At 36.1% G+C, this 18,096-nt stretch overlaps 1 protein-coding gene across 3 annotated transcripts in view; it reads right to left on the bottom strand.

Moving 5' to 3' along the window:
* LOC149815462 (putative clathrin assembly protein At5g57200) overlaps positions 1–16,344 on the bottom strand; it is a 64,465-nt gene extending 48,121 nt beyond the window's left edge. For 2 of the 3 annotated variants that reach the window (XM_089989943.1, XM_089989944.1), the window contains exons 1-10: positions 16,138–16,344; positions 15,864–15,933; positions 15,511–15,608; positions 12,855–12,993; positions 12,638–12,762; positions 12,394–12,486; positions 12,237–12,287; positions 11,526–11,591; positions 11,373–11,438; positions 11,134–11,214 (exon numbers count right to left, since the gene is read on the bottom strand). In XM_089989943.1, coding sequence (XP_089846069.1) covers positions 11,134–11,214; positions 11,373–11,438; positions 11,526–11,591; positions 12,237–12,287; positions 12,394–12,486; positions 12,638–12,762; positions 12,855–12,993; positions 15,511–15,608; positions 15,864–15,933; positions 16,138–16,227 — 879 coding nt within the window. In that variant the 5' untranslated portion in view covers positions 16,228–16,344. The remainder of the gene's footprint in view (positions 1–11,133; positions 11,215–11,372; positions 11,439–11,525; positions 11,592–12,236; positions 12,288–12,393; positions 12,487–12,637; positions 12,763–12,854; positions 12,994–15,510; positions 15,609–15,863; positions 15,934–16,137) is intronic. The other variant, XM_089989945.1, reaches the window with a different exon arrangement.
* Between the last annotated feature and the right edge of the window lie 1,752 nt (positions 16,345–18,096).

The raw sequence follows: 18,096 nt of genomic DNA, 5'->3' as shown, positions 1-18,096 counted from the left end.
ATCACATTTTGTTTGTTTCCAGTTCGTACGACGAATCACGCTCTGGCTCCGCGGCCTGAGCCCCATATCATCTATACTCGTAGGCGCACACAGCTACACAACTGTTAAATTATGTAAATCAAACTTGTTATTTTCGTATATATATATTATATATATATATATATAAGGTAATACATATACATATTATATATATATACCTATTATATATATTTCTATCTTTAGTCTTAGGGGTAGTTTAGGCATTTTACACATATTCTTTTTCGTGAATATGTTTTGTATTTTCTTTTTTTATTTTTATTTTAATAAAGCTCTTGTACTCACCTTGGGAGGGGGCCAACACACTAGTCGTTGGACCCCTCAAACAGTCACATTTGTGACCGTTGGAGGGGCGTCAACGACTATGTGGAGCCCCTTCCAAGGTCTCCTTATGCCCTATAAATATGGGCACTCTCTCTTGTATTCTCTCAAGGTTTTTCGGGATTATTGCCCAACCTTTTATTGTTTATGAAACTTATGAGTGCATTTGCACATTTGTGATTTCGTGCTTTTGTGCTTATGTGCACAAGTGTTCCAAGTGTTCTTGGTGTGCGTATGTTCACACATTTATTATCAAGAATATTGTTCTATCGATTACAGTATCTTGTTGAAGATACTTTTACATGGTATTAGAGCCTCGTTGAAGAAGAAGAATTGTGATTCTCCTCCGTTTGAGTACCTCGAAAAGCGTGTCTTCAAGCTTTTTGAGATTGAAGTGGATCATCTTCTTCGAGCAATATTTTAGAAGCCTCTTTTATCAAGAAAGACGTGAAAAATACTTGAGGTACATATTATTTCTTGTCTTCTTTCCTCTCTAATGGGCGAAAAAGACTCTCATTTCTCTCTCGGGTTTAAGCTTAATGGCTCAAACTATCATGTTTGGGCCGGTAATATGGAAACCCATATTAAAGGAAAGGGGCTTTGGGGTTATATTCATGGATCAATACCGGAACCGGAATCCAAAATCACCATCATTGAAGGAGGGGATATTAAGATCCTTGAAGGGGATGAAACTCAAAAGGCTCTTGAAGAATATTCTAAAAAGCATGATGATTGGGAAATGAAGAACTTCAAAATCTTATCTTAGATTTTTTCATCCGTTGAGACCACGATAAACGCCAATATCATCAAATTTAAAAAAGCTTCCGAAGCTTGGTTGTATCTTGAGAGAATGCACACTTCAAGAGACTTATCTCATAAGTACTTTCTCCAAAAGAGGGCTTTGACCCTCCAACAAAATGAAATGACCATTCGGGAGTACTTTGCCGAATTATCCTCTATTTGGGACGAGCTTGCCGTCCTTGAACCAAAATGGAGTGGAGAAGCAATCGAATTAAGGCACAAACAACTTGAGGAAGACCGATTCTTCAATTTTCTAAATGGGCTTAGACCCGAATTTGAACAAGTTTGGTCCTCTCTTCTCTCTGCTTTCACATCTCCCTCACTTGAAGATGTAATCACCAAGCTAAGTGGTGAAGAAACCCGTATGAGGATTAGCAAGAATAATCCTAGCATTCTTGTTACCTCTTTTACTCAAGAAGATGGTGAAATGGTCAATGTTGTGTCAAGACCGGGGAATAATGTGAAGACCTATAGACCTCCTCATTTCAAGAACCAAGGTCAAGGATGAAATGATCGGTATGGCAAAAGAGACTATAACAAATTGAATTGCCACTTTTGTAAAGAACCAGGACATATCAAACCTATGTGTCCTAAATGGAAGAAATTAATTACAACGGCTATGGCATCCCAAGCAGAATAACGACCTTCATCATCAAGTGAGTCTCTTTCCCTTCAACAAATCGTAGAAGCATTGCAACCTCTTCTCAAGGGAAGCATTTCCGAAGCGGCCATGTCATCTTCTTCCCCCGGTAAGACATCTTGACTTTTAGATTCCGGGGCATCCTTTCACATGACCCCAAGCACTTGCTCTCTTTCAAATTTTTCTAAAAATTCTCTTCCATCCTTTGTCTCAACCGCGGATGGTACACCTCTTGAGATTAAAGGAATAAGAAATTTTGAAAGACAAGACTTCTTTGTTCCAAAAATTCATCTTAATCTAAATCTTCTTTCCGTCTCCCAACTCTCGGACCATGGTTGCGATATAAAATTCTCTTCTAATAAATGTTGGATACAGGATAGCGAGTCCGAGAGATTGATTGGGGAATGCTCTAGAAGAGGAGACCTCTACTACGTTGATTTTCTTTAAGTTCCCAAGAGTTAATTTTGTAATGTTGTTCAAAACAAAGATATTCATGTATGGCATAAGAGATTGGGTCATCCCAATATTGTTAAAATCTCCTATTTTCCTTTTATTAAACATCTTTGTAAAAGTGATTTTCTATGTAATGAATGTATTCTTGGAAAAATGAAAAGTTTGCCTTTTCCTTAAAGATCCATGTTTACAACAAAACCATTTGAAATTGTCCATTCCGATGTATGGGGTCCGACTCCTGTAATGTCAAAAGGAGGATTTTCATACTATGTGATTTTTGTGGATGACTACACTAGGTTTTGTTGGATCTATTTTCTTAAATTTAAAAGTTTTCATATGATGATTTTAAATCAATTTAATGGATGCCTAAAAATCCTTAGGTCCGACTCTGGAGGAGAATACCTCTCAAATGAATTCAAAAGTTACCTTGAAAATTTTGGTATTCTTCACCAAAAATCTTGTATGAAAACCCCCCAACAAAATGGGTTAGCCGAACGAAAGCATAGGCACATCATTGAAACAACTAGGACTTTACTCATTTCACAAAACATTCCAAAGAATCTTTGGGTTGAGGCAACCCTTACCTCTGTCTATCTCATAAACAGACTTCCATCGAAAAATTTAAGCAAAAATTCTCTCTTTGAAAAATTATACGAAAAGGAACCTGATTATAGCAGGTTAAGGGTCTTTGAGTGTAAATGTTTTATCCTTATTGATAGGAATGACAAACTTTCTCCTAAGGCCATTCCTTGTGCCTTTCTTGGCTATTCTGAAACCCAAAGGGTTTTCGTTGTTATGATGTCAAAAGTGATAAACTGTATGTTTTCAGAAATGTGAGTTTTTTGGAAAATCTTAGTGGATTCGAACATTGTGAATCTTATAATGAGAATGTGAATTATTCTTTTCTATTTGATTTACTAAATAAAGACGATGACACTAGTGATGATGAGTCAAATCAAAGTAACTCAAATGAATTTGAAACTGAGGAAAACATCCCCTTGCTCCCTTCATCACATCAACATATTGATGAAAGATTACCTAGAGACCCTATCACCTATACTCATAGAGATCAAAACAACTTTAGAAGTGCTCTTGAAAGATATGATGATGCGAGTCCAAGTGCTCCTCAGAGCGAAGTGATCCCTCGTAGAACCGAAAGAAGTAGAAAGACTCCTTCTAGGTTCATTTCCTATGACTCTTTTTCACCTAAATATAGGGTCTGTCTTAGTGCCATCCACTCTTATATAGAACCTAGAAATTTCGAAGAAGCACAAAAGTGCCCTAAATGAATTAGTGCAAATGAACAATGAACTTGAAGCTCTCAGAAAAGCCAAAACTTGGGAGTTTCAAAATCTTCCTAAAGGTAAGAAAACAATAGGGTACATATGGGTTTTCAAAGTAAAGACTAAAAGTGATGGATCCCTTGAAAGATATAAAACTCGATTGGTTGCAAAAGGATATAGTCAAAAGTATGGTATTGACTATGAAGAAACTTTTGCTCCTGTAGCCCGTATGGTCACTGTCCGATGTCTTATAACCGTTGCTTCTATCAACAAGTGGAACATCTATCAAATGGATGTTAAAAATGCTTTTTTAAATGACAATTTAAACGAAGAAGTTTATATGGATGCTCCACCTGGAATGGAGACTCCCAAGGGAAAAGTGTTTCGCCTTCAAAAAGCACTTTATGGTCTAAAACAAGCCCCCAAGGCTTGGTATGATAGGTTTAACTCTGTAATGATTGAAAATGGTTTTTCCTCTTGCTTTACTGACACTGCTCTATTTGTTAGAAAATCCAATGCAGGGATTGTGATTTTATTATTATATGTTGATGACATGCTCATCACTGGGAGTGATTCTAACGGGGTTAAGAGTATAAAATCTATCTTGAAAGATAAATTTGAAATGTTTGATTTGGGTTTTCTAACTTATTTTTTGGGGATTGAAGTAGCATACTATCTTAGAGGATAGTTTTTATCTCAAACTAAGCTTGCTTCTGAGATCATTGACAGGTCAGGTATTATAGATGAGAAGCTTTGTGAAACTCCTGCAGTAGTAGGGGCAAAAATGAAAATTGATGATGGGGTTCCTCTTTCGGATCCTACACCCTACAGGCAGCTTGTAGGATCTTTGATGTATCTGAGTATTACCTATCCAGATATATCCCATGCAGTCCATACTGCAAGTCAGTTTCAACATGCGCCTACATCAGTTCACATGAGTGCCATCTTGCGAGTCGTAAGATACATAAAGGGTACTCTAAATAAGAGGGTTTTTCTGTCCTCTTCTTTCGATTTAAAATTAATTGCTTATATTGACTCTGATTGGGGAGGCGACCCAAATAACCGTCACTCCACCACTGTTTTTGTGTATTCTTAGGAGACTCACTAATTTCATGGAGATGCAAGAAGCAACAAAAGGTGTCGCTCTCCTCAACTGAAGCTGAATAGCGTGTTATGGCAACTACTACCATGGAGATTGTTTGGATTCATCAATTGCTGGAAGACATGAGGATCACAATAGAAGGGCCCACCAAGCTGTGTTGCGACAACAAGAGTGCAATCTACATTGCAAAAAATCACACCTTTCATGAGCGGACTAAACACATCGAAATGGACTGTCACTATGTTCGTGAAGCATATCTCCGAGGAGTCATTGATCTTCCTTATGTCACGTCCGAATATCGGTTGGCAAATTTCTTTAATAAAGCCTTGTGCGTTCCGCGGTTCAACTTCTTTCTTGGCAAACTATCGGTCATCTTGCCCTAAGTTTGAGGGGGGGGGGGTGTTAAATTATGTAAATCAAACTTGTTATTTCCGTATATATATTATATATATAAGGTAATACATATATATATATTATATATATATATATGTATCTACCTATTATATATATAAAATATATATATTTCTATCTTTAGTCTTAGGGGTAGTTTAGGCATTTTACACATTCTTTTTCGTGAATATGTTTTATATTTTCTTTTTTTCTTTTCTTTATTTCTTTTTCTTTTAATAAAGCTCTTGTACTCACCTTGGGAGGGGCCCAACACACTAGTCGTTGGACCCCTCCAACGGTCACATTTGTGACCGTTGGAGGGGCTCCAACGACTATGTGGAGCCCCTTCCAAGGTCTCCTTATGCCCTATAAATATGGGCACTCCCTCTTGTATTCTCTCAAGGTTTTTCAGGATTATTGCCCAACCTTTTATTGTTTATGAAACTTATGAGTGCATTTGCACATTTGTGATTTCATGTTTTTGTGCTTATGTGCACAAGTGTTCCAAGTGTTCTTGGTGTGCGTATGTTCACACATTTATTCTCAAGAATATTGTTCTATCGATTATAGTATCTTGTTGAAGATACTTTTACAACAACATCCCGAGGTAGGGGAAAGTCGCACAAGGATTTTGGATGAATGAAATAAAGTATAAGAATTCTGAAATAAAATAATTTATTTTGCATCCATGCTTACATGTAGAACAATATAACTTGTGATTACCTATTTTGTGTTTTTTCGTTCCTACTCTTCAAAAATTACATGCTTGATGTATACTGTATGGGTAGGCTCATTTCTACAGTAATTCTTATTACTGTGTTTATGTACTTGCTCATTGTTGTGATTGTACTGCAGATGCCTTGTTTGTTATTGCATGATGAATCTTGTTGCCGCCCTCAGGCAAACCTCGTAGGGTGTTCAGGTGCACGTACCACATCTTGAACCTTTTGAAAAGGTGTAAAATTGTGTACAAGCACTAAAAGCTCGAGAGAAGGTGTTTCTTGTGCAAGGTTGACTTCTCGAGAACGAAAATTTGCTTATAAAGCTTGTGATCTAGTTATGCGTTGCTAGATGCAACTAATTGTACCCTGAGTCGGTTACTCGAAAGAAATGATTGGATCCACGACGATCTCAAGACCTGTTTAAGATTTCTTATTTCATAGTATTTGAGCATGCCAAGTATATTACTGACTCTATAAAATACTGTGATGGGTTATCCATCGAGAAACCCACAAGTTTGTTATCGTAACCGAACCTTAAGACAGGTACAATATATATATTACGATAAGAACTATGAGAGGTCATTGAGTACCCCAAAGTGTGCAATAAGCACTTTATTGAAATAAATGAAATAATGATGTCGGCCTCCACAGGCCCAATGCTCAAAGAGCAATGCATGTCATGTGTGAACTAAAGGAATTGTAAGATATTAAATGTTTGCCCTCTTATCGTAGTCATACCTTCAGGCATGTATGACCGTACTTTTAGACAAGTACATCACATTGGTGTTACAATGTTTGAATGATGAGGTTGTGGCAACCTCGAAGCGTGTATGTAGCACAAATGTTAAAATCACATAAATATGGACAACTCACCTTCACAGGCAAGATGCTCGAGTAGGTCTAATAGACTAGAGCATGTGGAATGAGGCTACAGTTAAAAAACCTCCGTCGTACCCATTTGACCTTCACAGTTCATCAAGGGAGATGATGGTACAAAAACTCTGATGGATAGGTTGTTAACAATCACCCCACGGGCAAAAGACTCAGCTTCCCCAGTCATCGGAGTTAGGAGAATTGGGATTACCATAAATTATCCTAGGTGGTAACTCTCAGGCACTTCTGCAGAAGTTGGATGCATCCATGGGCCACAAATGCCTTTGAAGATTTACTCTTTTGGTTACTGACCGTCCTCTTAGGAGCGGACTCAGTCAACTATCCGGGTTAATGAAAAACACCTGACATAATAAACCCCCTGATCAGTCTCGGTTGTTTCTATGTTTTGCGTCTGTGCGTACCCACAGACCAGTTAATATCAGAACTTAAAGAATATCCCTTACATAATAAGTTGTAGATGATTGAAATTTATACTACTTGAAATGTTGTTATATCTGTTTCAAGACAATAGATCTTTGCATAGTTTGCATATGTGACACTGCTAGAATAGATTACATTGTACTTGTTGCTTCTAATATAATAAATTGCTTATCTCATGAATGTCTTCCTTTATTTTATTCTACATTGTTTATTCGTGCACCTACTAGTTTATTGTGAAACTAACTCATTTCATGAGCAGGTGATGAGTAGGACTTCACAGGCAGCCGATGGCGCGATACAACATGGCTCTAAGATTGTCCTTCTTTCTGCTGGCGTCTTGACTCTGAGTTTTGAGTTTTTCTTTAAGTTATTAGATAGTTAGAAAATGCTCATTTTGTAATAAACTCCAGATTTTATTAATAATCTATTGTTTTGTTTTCTCACTTCCTTTGAGTAGTTGTTTCATGTGAAATAATGATTTTACTGCTAACGTACCCAGAATTTTGTAACTTGTGCTCATTTCTTAATGTCTTTCGCTGTCGATTTTTAAAGTAAAAAAAAACTTTAATCTTTGAAAGGTTTTCGTCAATGTTTTCAAAATCACAAGTTGAAATTTTGGGGCGTTAGAGGCTGAGCATGTGTTTGGGGCTGCATTCAGTCATTAAAAAAAGGGAGGGAAAGAGTATATATATATATGTATATATATTTGTTTATATATATATATATGCCTTGTGGTGTATCTAAAATGTTTCAGATTTAACTGAGTGTGTGCATTCTGAGTTGAGCACATGCCAAAAATGAAAATGCCTTATTCACATGTTCTAGCTTGACACAACATGTTTTAGTATTATGTTACTTCCATATTGTTATCAATGCATGTGCAAACCTAGAGCGAATGGGTTCGACTTCATCATAAGATTTTCAGATTTTGTTGTAAGCATGCATTTTGGTTCTCATTTAGATTGTGAATGTGATTTTTCACTTGCCTTGATGAGATATGACCTAAGTAAAAAGTTAATATAAAGAGTGTTTCTAATGCTTGAGTATACATAAAATTTATGAGGGTTTTCAAGTACACGGTTGCATGAATGTTCACAGGTAGAAGTATGCATTGACGTAAATATGGTGCATTTAGTGAACACGTGTACTTGTCATAAGTATATGAATTGCTTAAAAGTATATGCATAAATGACCACACTTAATACACTTGCACACAGAATGACAAATACATGCATATGAATGTTATATTCCATGCACATTTTTAATTTGTTAAATTGGTATATATGAATGTGCATTTAAAAAACATGTGACCTTATTACATATGTGGCATGTTGTTATGGTTTTTGCATATGATGCATCGATGATCAAAATGAATCATCATGAGCCAGGTGGGCCTCGAGCTGTGGTTTGCTCTTTTATTTATTTTAAATGCATCGTAAAAATCACATTAATATTTTGCGTTGCATTTCATTGTTCTATGTGTTTCCACTGGCGGGAGTCCCGTGATGACTCTCGCTGGGGTATATGCGACTTATTGCCTTTGTTTGCATGCTGAGTTGCAAATTAAAGAAATGGGGTAATAATAATCTAATGAAAATAAAAGAATAGTGTAATGTACTTTCTACGATGTCTCGTCGGGAGTACAGGACTCATGTAGTTGCGGTTTTGGGAAAACCACAATGATACAAAAACTCTGTGTGCATTGTTGTTGCCCCTGAACCCGATATTGAGGTTTTTTCTCCTGGCCACAGTTTTATGGAGAATCTACTACTTTGCCTAAGGTGGTGTGTAGATACAGTTGTTGTTTTGGTATATCAAGAAAAGTGACACTTGTGGATGTGTGGTCTCTGGTGTCCCCGACATTAGATGGGTGGTCTCTGGTGTCCCTGACATTAGATGGGTGGTCTAATGTTCCAAAGGCTGTTTTGGTCGAGGGTTAAGTTTGAAACCCAGTAATAAAATACAAATTGTTTGCTAAGCTACCCTGAGAACTTAACTTGACCTCAGAGATTTTACCCGTTTGGTGTATCTGAGGGCAACGGTAATTAAAAAGAGAAACTTAAATTGTGTGCATTTAATAGGGGCATGCATATGAAAAGAAAATTTTAATAAGAGGTAATAATTTACTCATGCATTGCACTGAAGCCATGCATATTCCTGTTATGCATTAGATCATGCATGTTTTCCTGTTTCCGTAACTGTTAAATGTTGGTGAATGCATAATGTTGTTCCCTAATGATTGTATTGCTTAATTTGTGATCCTTGTTACTTATTAAATGTTTTTTCATGCTTAATAATTGTCTCCAATGCATAAATGCTTAATCGAATTATGAATTTGTCATAATTGCGTACCTCTAAGTTATTGCATGAATCTTATTTATATTTTTTATACTTATTTGTTTCATTAGAGAGATTCATACGCAAAATTTCTTAGATTCTGACATACTACTTTTGGTGTTTTTCGCAGCCTTAGATGCCCAGTGAGGTGACTTGCTCATAAGATGAGTTACGAGAGGACTACACGACTGCTTGACAGACTTCTATTGACAACGTGACTCTTTTTTTTTATTTCCTTTTATGCACTCAGATGTTCTTATTTATTTGTCTCATGACTCTATCATTTCTTAATTTAATAAAGTTGATTCAATTTGGGTTTAGTTTGAAGGATGGTGTGTAAGATCCCTTATGGTTTTGTGGATGCGAAATAGAACTGTAAAGGCCCCGGGTTTCTGGGAAACTTTCCACAATTGATTTAAAAAAAAAAATCCACACTTTTTGAGGGTATAAGTTGGGGTCGTTACAGGTAATATGATCGTCTTCTTCAAGAAATTTTCTCAGACATAGTAGCGATCCATTTCAATATGCTTCACAACCAATGGCTCCGATACCATGTAATTCAAGAAACCTCCACACACCTCATGCAAGAGGCACAAATCAAGCCCTAAAAGAGGCATAAACACAAAAGCCACTTGAGGGCTAATCAAGAACACTCAAGCATAAAAAAAATTTCTTTATCGATGATCAAATGCACAAAAAATGCCTTGGTTACAAGGGGGCCACAGCCCCATATACATATACAAAAAGCTAGCTGTTGGGGAGCGCCCAACAATCGTATTGTCAAGGACAAAAGTGCCCTTGACAATACCAACTAAATACAAAAAAAAAAAGAAAAAGAAAAAGAAAAAGAAAAAGAAAAAGAAAAAGAAAAAGAAAAACAGAAATAAAAAAATACAAAAAAATAAAGACACATGAGATGACAATTCTGCCCTAATGGGAAAATCCTATTGCAAGGTCAAATGACCAAAATACCCCAACAACTAGATTTCTAGCTGTTGGGGAGCCCCCAACAATCATATTGTCAAGGATAAAAGTGCCCTTGACAATACCAACTAAATACAAAAAAACAAAAAGAAAAACAGAAATAAGAAAATACAAAAAAATAAAGATACATGAGATGACAGTTCTGCCCCTAATGGGCAAATCTTATTACAAGGTCAAATGACCAAAATACCCCTAAAAGGTATTATCTATCACAAACTCCTAATATATATATATATATATATATATATATATATATATATATATATATATATATATATATATATATATATAAGAAAACATATATTCTAACAGTAATGTCAATACCCAATTGGTTATAGTAAGGCACAATATAAACCTTTAGTTTCATAAATGTTGTAAATGAATTTTGAACTGGTTGGTTTAATCAGTCCTACCATAATACCACATCAAGTAGATCTATTCATACCACACACGCACAAACAGCACCTCCACAAAAGCACAAGAGAGTACAGTTTAGCCAATGGTAAATAAGAACTAGGTTTCTTACATTTCAATAAGGAAAACTAGGTTTACTGGATGTCATCATTAACTGCTTAAATCATATTTTTTATATCATACTTCTTTGTTTTTACAGTCTCTTTCAGTTGGCAGTTGAGGCATACACACACTTGATAGGCGTTAGCCAGTTTCTGGTTTTCAAACTTTTGGTGCCTATGGATGTACAAAAAGAAATCACAGAGAGAAAAATAAGAAAATCTTATAGCACAAGACCTGTCTCAAAACTGGAAATTGAAAGTTCCTTGCAAGCTCCAAAACTTTGCAAAACTCATAGAAGTCAGACAGATTTTCAGCCTGCAAAAAATATTGTCATTACTAATCCATCTCTGGACAAATCTAGAAATATGTATATTTGAGCATAAAGTCTCAAAAATGCAGGTTTAAACGACAATATTATTGCAGAGTTCTATGCATTCATAAACAGCTGAGATGAGCATATATGGATCACATACCTGTTGTCCAGCTCTTTTATAGATATCAAGAGCTTTCACAGCTTCAAGTCTAGACATCTCAAAGAACTGCAATCATGGGACAAGATTAACATTTTCCCAGAACAAGGTCCGGCACTTACATAAAATAGCAATGGAATTGACTGATCACCATACCGCATCGACCAAATTAATAATGCCATCATTGATGGCACAATAGATTTTGAAGCTTTCTTTCAGTACCTGCAAGCCACAGAGGAAACAATATGGGACTACATGAAAAATGAATTCAACATAGTTCTATAATAGAAACAGTAAAAAACAAGGTCTTTTTCATTTTCAAAAACAGTTCAAAGCTGATGACATGTTCTTACGAAAATTGGCAAAAATAAAAAAAATTCTTATGAGAATGACCACAACCACTACAGCGATAAATATGCTAAAGATAAAATCAGAAAATAAAGAAAATAGTTCACTCTGAAGCAAGATGATCACACCAAATACCAGGAAGCCTGGTCTATGTGGATCCTGCTTAAGGCCTCAAATAAATATCCTAAGGTTATAAAGTGAAAAACATAGCCATCCATTATAAATATGCTATCGTGCTGCATGAAAATAATAACCAGATAACAAAGAAGCCCTGGCATTTTTGAAAACCATGGTAACAGAATGCCTATCATATTAGCTCAAAAAGGTGGTAAAAATAATCTGGAAACTAATAGATAAGCATCAATTTTACTTCAATGAGTTTTAGAAAATGCAATAACATAATGCTTCACTATTGTCTTCATTTATTGTTAAATAGAAGTATCTTTTATAAAGTTAGTTTTGACATGGATCTTTGACTTCATGGGATTATAACAAATAGGTCTGTTGAACAGAACATACCAGGGCCAAAGCATACTGTATGAGGTAATTGCCAAAAGCTGCTCCCTCGGGCTAGAAAGACAAGCTTAAGTATTAGGACACTTGAAAAATAAAGGGAACTGAGAAGAAGACTTACATATGCAAGGCTCGTAAAAATTGCATAATGAAATCAAACTACCTGGCACCCTACAAGACGGTACAGAAGTTGTTGCAAAGCAGGCAGTTGCTCCAAAAGTGCTTCACTGCACAAATCCCTTGTTCTGCAATGATTCTGTCATTGAACAAATAGGGGAGAAATTAGTCCTTGTATAAACCCAACCAAGGTCAAATAGGATAGTTTGACATGCTAGAGCTGCATTATTCTAGCTGAGCGATCTTGGGTTCAAATGCCAAGTAGTCATTCTTAAAGCCGATGTGTTTACCTTTGTAGATCCCCCAGATTTTGTAAACCTCTCAGCTTCAATGTCATACTTCAGGACTCTAAAACACTCCAACCTCTCCTCTAGGAAGAGGGCATAAGTACGAACCCATGCAGAGCAGTCCCAAGCTGAAAAAGAAAATCACTATGATTTGCAAGAGAATAGACACTAATATAATCACACGAGGCCTGAAGTGTATCATCCACAAGGAAATACTTACCAAGAGGGCTAGAGTCGTCTTTAAAATTGGAGAGCTGCAGTATGTGACCCCGCTGTGAAAAGTTAAGCAGTTCCTCTCTGAAGGTAGGATCACCTTCTCTAAGTGTTCTGTGGATAACTATTAATGTTTTCAAAGCAACCTGTTCCACCACAAATTTGGGAACCAAAAGAAAGATGTGCATTTTACATTATCAGTATCTTAAGATAGAAATACAACGTTGACCAACAAACTGGTCATATCTAATACGTAACCCCAAAATGACATCATTATTGTAAAGTTCTGTCTACACCTAGATTGTTTCAAGACAAATGACAAAAGTACTTATTTGCATCATGTGACAAATTTCAAATTTCATGACATCAAGTATCTTACGTATTCTCATCAGAAGGCACCTTAGGTATCCATTTCAAGATGGCTTCAGCATAGAAACCTTATAACCTGAACTGAATATAACTTGTATAATGAGCACGATGCTGAAAGAACAAATATAAAGTTTGAAATTTTGAATATATGTCGTCTTATTCCTCAAGATATCAACATGATATGCTAGAGAAACTAAATGTTTCCTTGCTGGTTCATGTCTTTTGCATTTCATGTGTCCGTCATGATTAAGTGAACTCATAAACCCAGACATGGAGAACGTAAACTTATAAACCCTGACAGCATCTTAGTATTTTATATTCTAGTTTTCTGTAGATACACTTGTCAAGAGGAACAGCAACGTCAAGTTTGTGAAAATAGTGAATGCTAGCTCTTCTTCCAGGGTAGTTTGGCATAATGCAATCCTCTTGGCAAGATAAACACGATGATCACCATCCAAATCTAATACAAAGTCCATATATGTACCTTCCAAAGACGTGAAATTCTATATAGCTCATCTATCGTATAGTCCAATTTGGATATATTTCCAGATATAAGAGAAAAGAACCCTTTACTTGGGTAAACAACAATGAAGATTATTTCCATCTTTCTGAAGAAATACTTTTCAGAAAAAGAAAACACAGAAGTTTTTATCTGATCTATAAACATATTGACGGCATCCCTAAGAATTCTAGCGTGTCATATATAACAATAACTAAAGTCTAAAGAATAATTAAAAGTTATCACACACACACACACACACACACATGCAAAAAATGCACTATTATACTACGTGTTACGTACAAAATACTCTAAATATGTTACTGTAAATTATGAACTAAAAGTCTAATGCATATCAAAGGTATATAATTAAAATTAAAAACAAGTAATTTGTCATATTCCATGCTTAGACATTAAACCGAATCCATTATGTTCTCATGTCACCTGAATGATCCTGGATTTCCACGTCATAAACTGTGCTGAGTAAATTATGTGACTGCATCATTGTGGTTGCTGGAAAATCTTTTAGCATTGAAATGTGGACCTTTTCTTACTTAATAAAATATTTCAGTGGCACCGTCTTAAGGGATAACATGTCTAACAAAAAATCCACACTATGATTCCAATGTCAATATTCCATAACCCTTCCAAAGCATATCTCATACAAGATCTGACATCACAATCCCTACTCTGAGCCCACAAAATACAGCTTCCCCCTTAGCATTTTGTAACCAAAGTAGATCTGTGCCAAGTGGCACGAACCATTACCATGGTGTCTTTGGAAAAGGGATTGTGCCATATTTAGTCCCAGTAGCTAGATTTTATGGAAATAGTTCCCAGGATCCAAAATATATATGGCATGTCTACTCATTTCCTTGTCTCCCAATTATTCTCCTTTTGACCACTAATAAAGTAACTCACTCTTTTGGTTCTGCCGGTGAATTATAGACAGTAAACACAATCACGACCAAAGAGTTCCCAGTAGTTGATAACTGAACAGTTAAATATTTGACTTAACAGTATGATGTGCGCAAGGAGTAGCAAGAAGGGGGGACCTAACGTGTTTCTTATTACTCCATATGAAATTCTCTGTGCCAATGAACTTATAAGGATTGGTTTCATAGACATTGAGTTCTATATCCAAAATATTCTGCTCTAATGGTCTAACCCAAGGAACATCCTAGGACCAAGCTTTCTGATAAAGAATTAATGGAATCTTCGACTATTTGTTTGTTGAGTCACATTCATGATTATTGATGAAATCATTATTTACTTATATTATACTGAAATTTCATATAAAAGACATGCCTATAGAACAAATTGATGAATAAACACTTCATTGATTCACAAGAAATTCGAATCCGTAGGTATTGGTGCTTCTAAGGAAGCATGATATAGATAACAAAGTCGATTCATTGAAAGGATACATATATAGAATGCTTTACTAACATGCATATATATGTTGGCTGTTTTCTGCTTGGTGGGCTGTTTGGAGGGAGCGAAATGCAAGGACCTTCAAGGGAGGGGCTCGCCCTGCTTCTTCTTTGCTCTTTCAGGTCCTATACGATGTTTCCAATATGGCTGTTAATAAATGGCCGGCAACGGACCTACACTGGATTCGCCCCATTTTCGCTAGCTGCCCTGATCTTCTTGTAAAGCTGGGAGCCGATATGTCATCGCCCTAAGCTAGTTTTACTTATTTTTAAATAAAATTAAGTTTCCTTCTTCCTCAAAAAAACATAATCAACGAACATAAATGGAATAAGAAAAAAAAAAGGTTGAAAATTGAGCGTACTGTCCAATTATGTGTCTTGGCTAATCGCCTGGCAAGCGCATGGATACAATAGGCTACATCTGCACGCTGCCGAACTATAGAAGTAGCAGCAAATATTTCTGGAGATAAAAGGTAAAGAAGATAAATCATATATAGACATATCAATTATTGAAACAAGGGCAATCAATATCAAAATTTAAATAAAAGATAACCAGAGTAAACCGCCTACCTAATTATCAAAGACACTAATGAATTAAACGAATTGACGAACTATCACAAATTGATATAAGGACAATTCTCAGGCATGTGAACACAATCTAATCGGCATAATTGAAATGAAATGAATAAATCGATAAACGGAGAAAATTACTCACTCCGAACGTGGCGCTCTTTCGGTGGACATTCAACGTGATTCGTTGCTTTGACGATGGCAACATCCAAATCCTTAAATTCAATCCGAACAACAAAGAATCATGCAACAAAAACCATAACAAAACAATGAATCCCATTTTCCAAACAAAACAAAGAGACCACGATCGATCCACGAAACGTGTTCAAATTTCCAATCCAAACAACAAACCAACAAGATGGTAATCGTAAAGTCATCAGAGAAGAGAGATCGACCGGTCGATAGATCGAAAGACCCACCTTGAATTCGCTATTGACCTTGGCGAGGCCGACTTTGGTGGAATCCTTGAGGGCTCCGTAGGCCTTCCTCCAACTCTGCAGAGTGCCCATTTCCGCCTATGGGGAAATCCTCTAACCCTGACCCTAATCTTCCTCTCTGGTGGGATGATGGGGTAGAGATGGATAGAAATCCTTCCTGGTGCAATGATGGTTCAGAGAGAGAGAGAGAGACGTAACGGTTCGATATTCAACCAACGAACTTTTGATTATCCTTTGAGAGAGAGAGAGAGAGAGAGAGAGACCTGTCCAACTTATCTTGTTTATTTAAGTGACACATATGTCCCCCCTCTAATTCATTTTTGGGGCATGGTTAAATTTGGTAACCATGATTGTTTTCCAGCCAAAAAATTATTCAATTGTGGGGCTTTAAATGGGTTACAAGCCAACATGTTGGTCATTATATGGAATGGGGTCTGATATGATTATTATATTGTATAAATCAGATGCCGCCTCCTCGTCTAGTATGAAAAGGACACCAAAATTTCTGTCATTGCAATGAAAACTGTTCCTTTGAGTTCTTATACATTGGTTAATGTGGTTTAGCGGGATAACTAGTTCTTGTAAGGCCTTCACCATGCATGCAGGTTTGGATTTGCAATACCTTGGTATTTCTCTCTCTTTTTTTCTTTATATGTATAGTTTGGTTGAAAAATCACCTGTGAAAGTTGTCTTCACTCAATCCCCCCTTATAGATGTGTTCAACATAGTTTTTTAAAAAATACACATTGGATCGTATATGATTTTTTTATTCATAAAATTTTGATGCACGAATCTAAAACCTAATTCATATATATATATATATGATAAGTCTCTAGTGCTGATGTGCATACAGTATCAATGAGTTGAAAAGACAAATAGTAACCATATAGATATGATCTAAATGGTCTATTTGGTGTGGACTTTTAACTCACTGGAATCTAGTGTGTACTGATTTTTATAGTGATTAAAAAAAATCAACGGCCACAAATGTGTCAATTTTTTACAACTTAAAAAGCCAATTTTTGTCAAAAAATCATGATCCAAGGGTCAATCTCTAACAAATTGACTATCAGATCAAGAAGGTCAGATTGAGTAAAAACAACTTGCACATTGATACTGTATGCACATCGGCCAACTCATTGATATTGTATGCACATCAGCACCACACACACACACACACACACATATATTGACTACTACTATCGAAGGTAAGAAACTAATGAGTAGAAATTACTTTTCAAAATTTTCAAATATTTTGTAAATCAAATGTTACATATGTGATTTTCATGGTTTGTTTATTTAGAAATTTGTTTTGAATCATGTGATTATGACAAGTAATTAGGTTTTTAGAGGGGTCAAAAATCAGGGGGCCAAAATGTATTAAAAATTAATAACTCAGAAAATCATGCTTTTATATTAAAAAAACATCATCCAAGGCTTGATCATTCAACAACAACAACAACTACGCCTTCATCCCAAAACAATTGGGGTCAGCGATATGAACCAAAAAAGAAATTCATTTTGGGTCTTCCACATGAATCCTTTTCCTCCAATCATTTCTATCCAACGCCATGTCCTCGGTGAGGTTCAAAGCATTCATATCCTTTCCTATCATCTCCATCCAAGTCTTCCTAGGCCTACCCCGACCTCTTTTAACTAATATATTTTCCCATTTCTCCAACCTTCTAACTGGAGCATCATTAGGCCTTCGCCGAATATGTCCAAACCACCGTAAACGATTCTCTCGCATCTTATTTTCAATGGGTGCAACACCTACCTTCTTACGTATCTCTTCGTTCCGAATCTTATCTTTTATTGTATTTCCACACATCCATCTAAGCATCCGCATCTCAGCTACACTCATTTTTTGAATATGATGTCTCTTGGCAGCCCAACATTCCGTACCATATAGTAAAGCGGGTCTAATAGTCGTCCTATAAA

The sequence above is a fragment of the Nuphar pumila genome, chromosome 15 (genome assembly GCF_984573655.1).
Source record: "Nuphar pumila chromosome 15, dmNupPumi1.hap1.1, whole genome shotgun sequence".
Taxonomy (NCBI): domain Eukaryota; kingdom Viridiplantae; phylum Streptophyta; class Magnoliopsida; order Nymphaeales; family Nymphaeaceae; genus Nuphar; species Nuphar pumila.
This window is presented reverse-complemented; position numbering and strand designations above follow the sequence as displayed.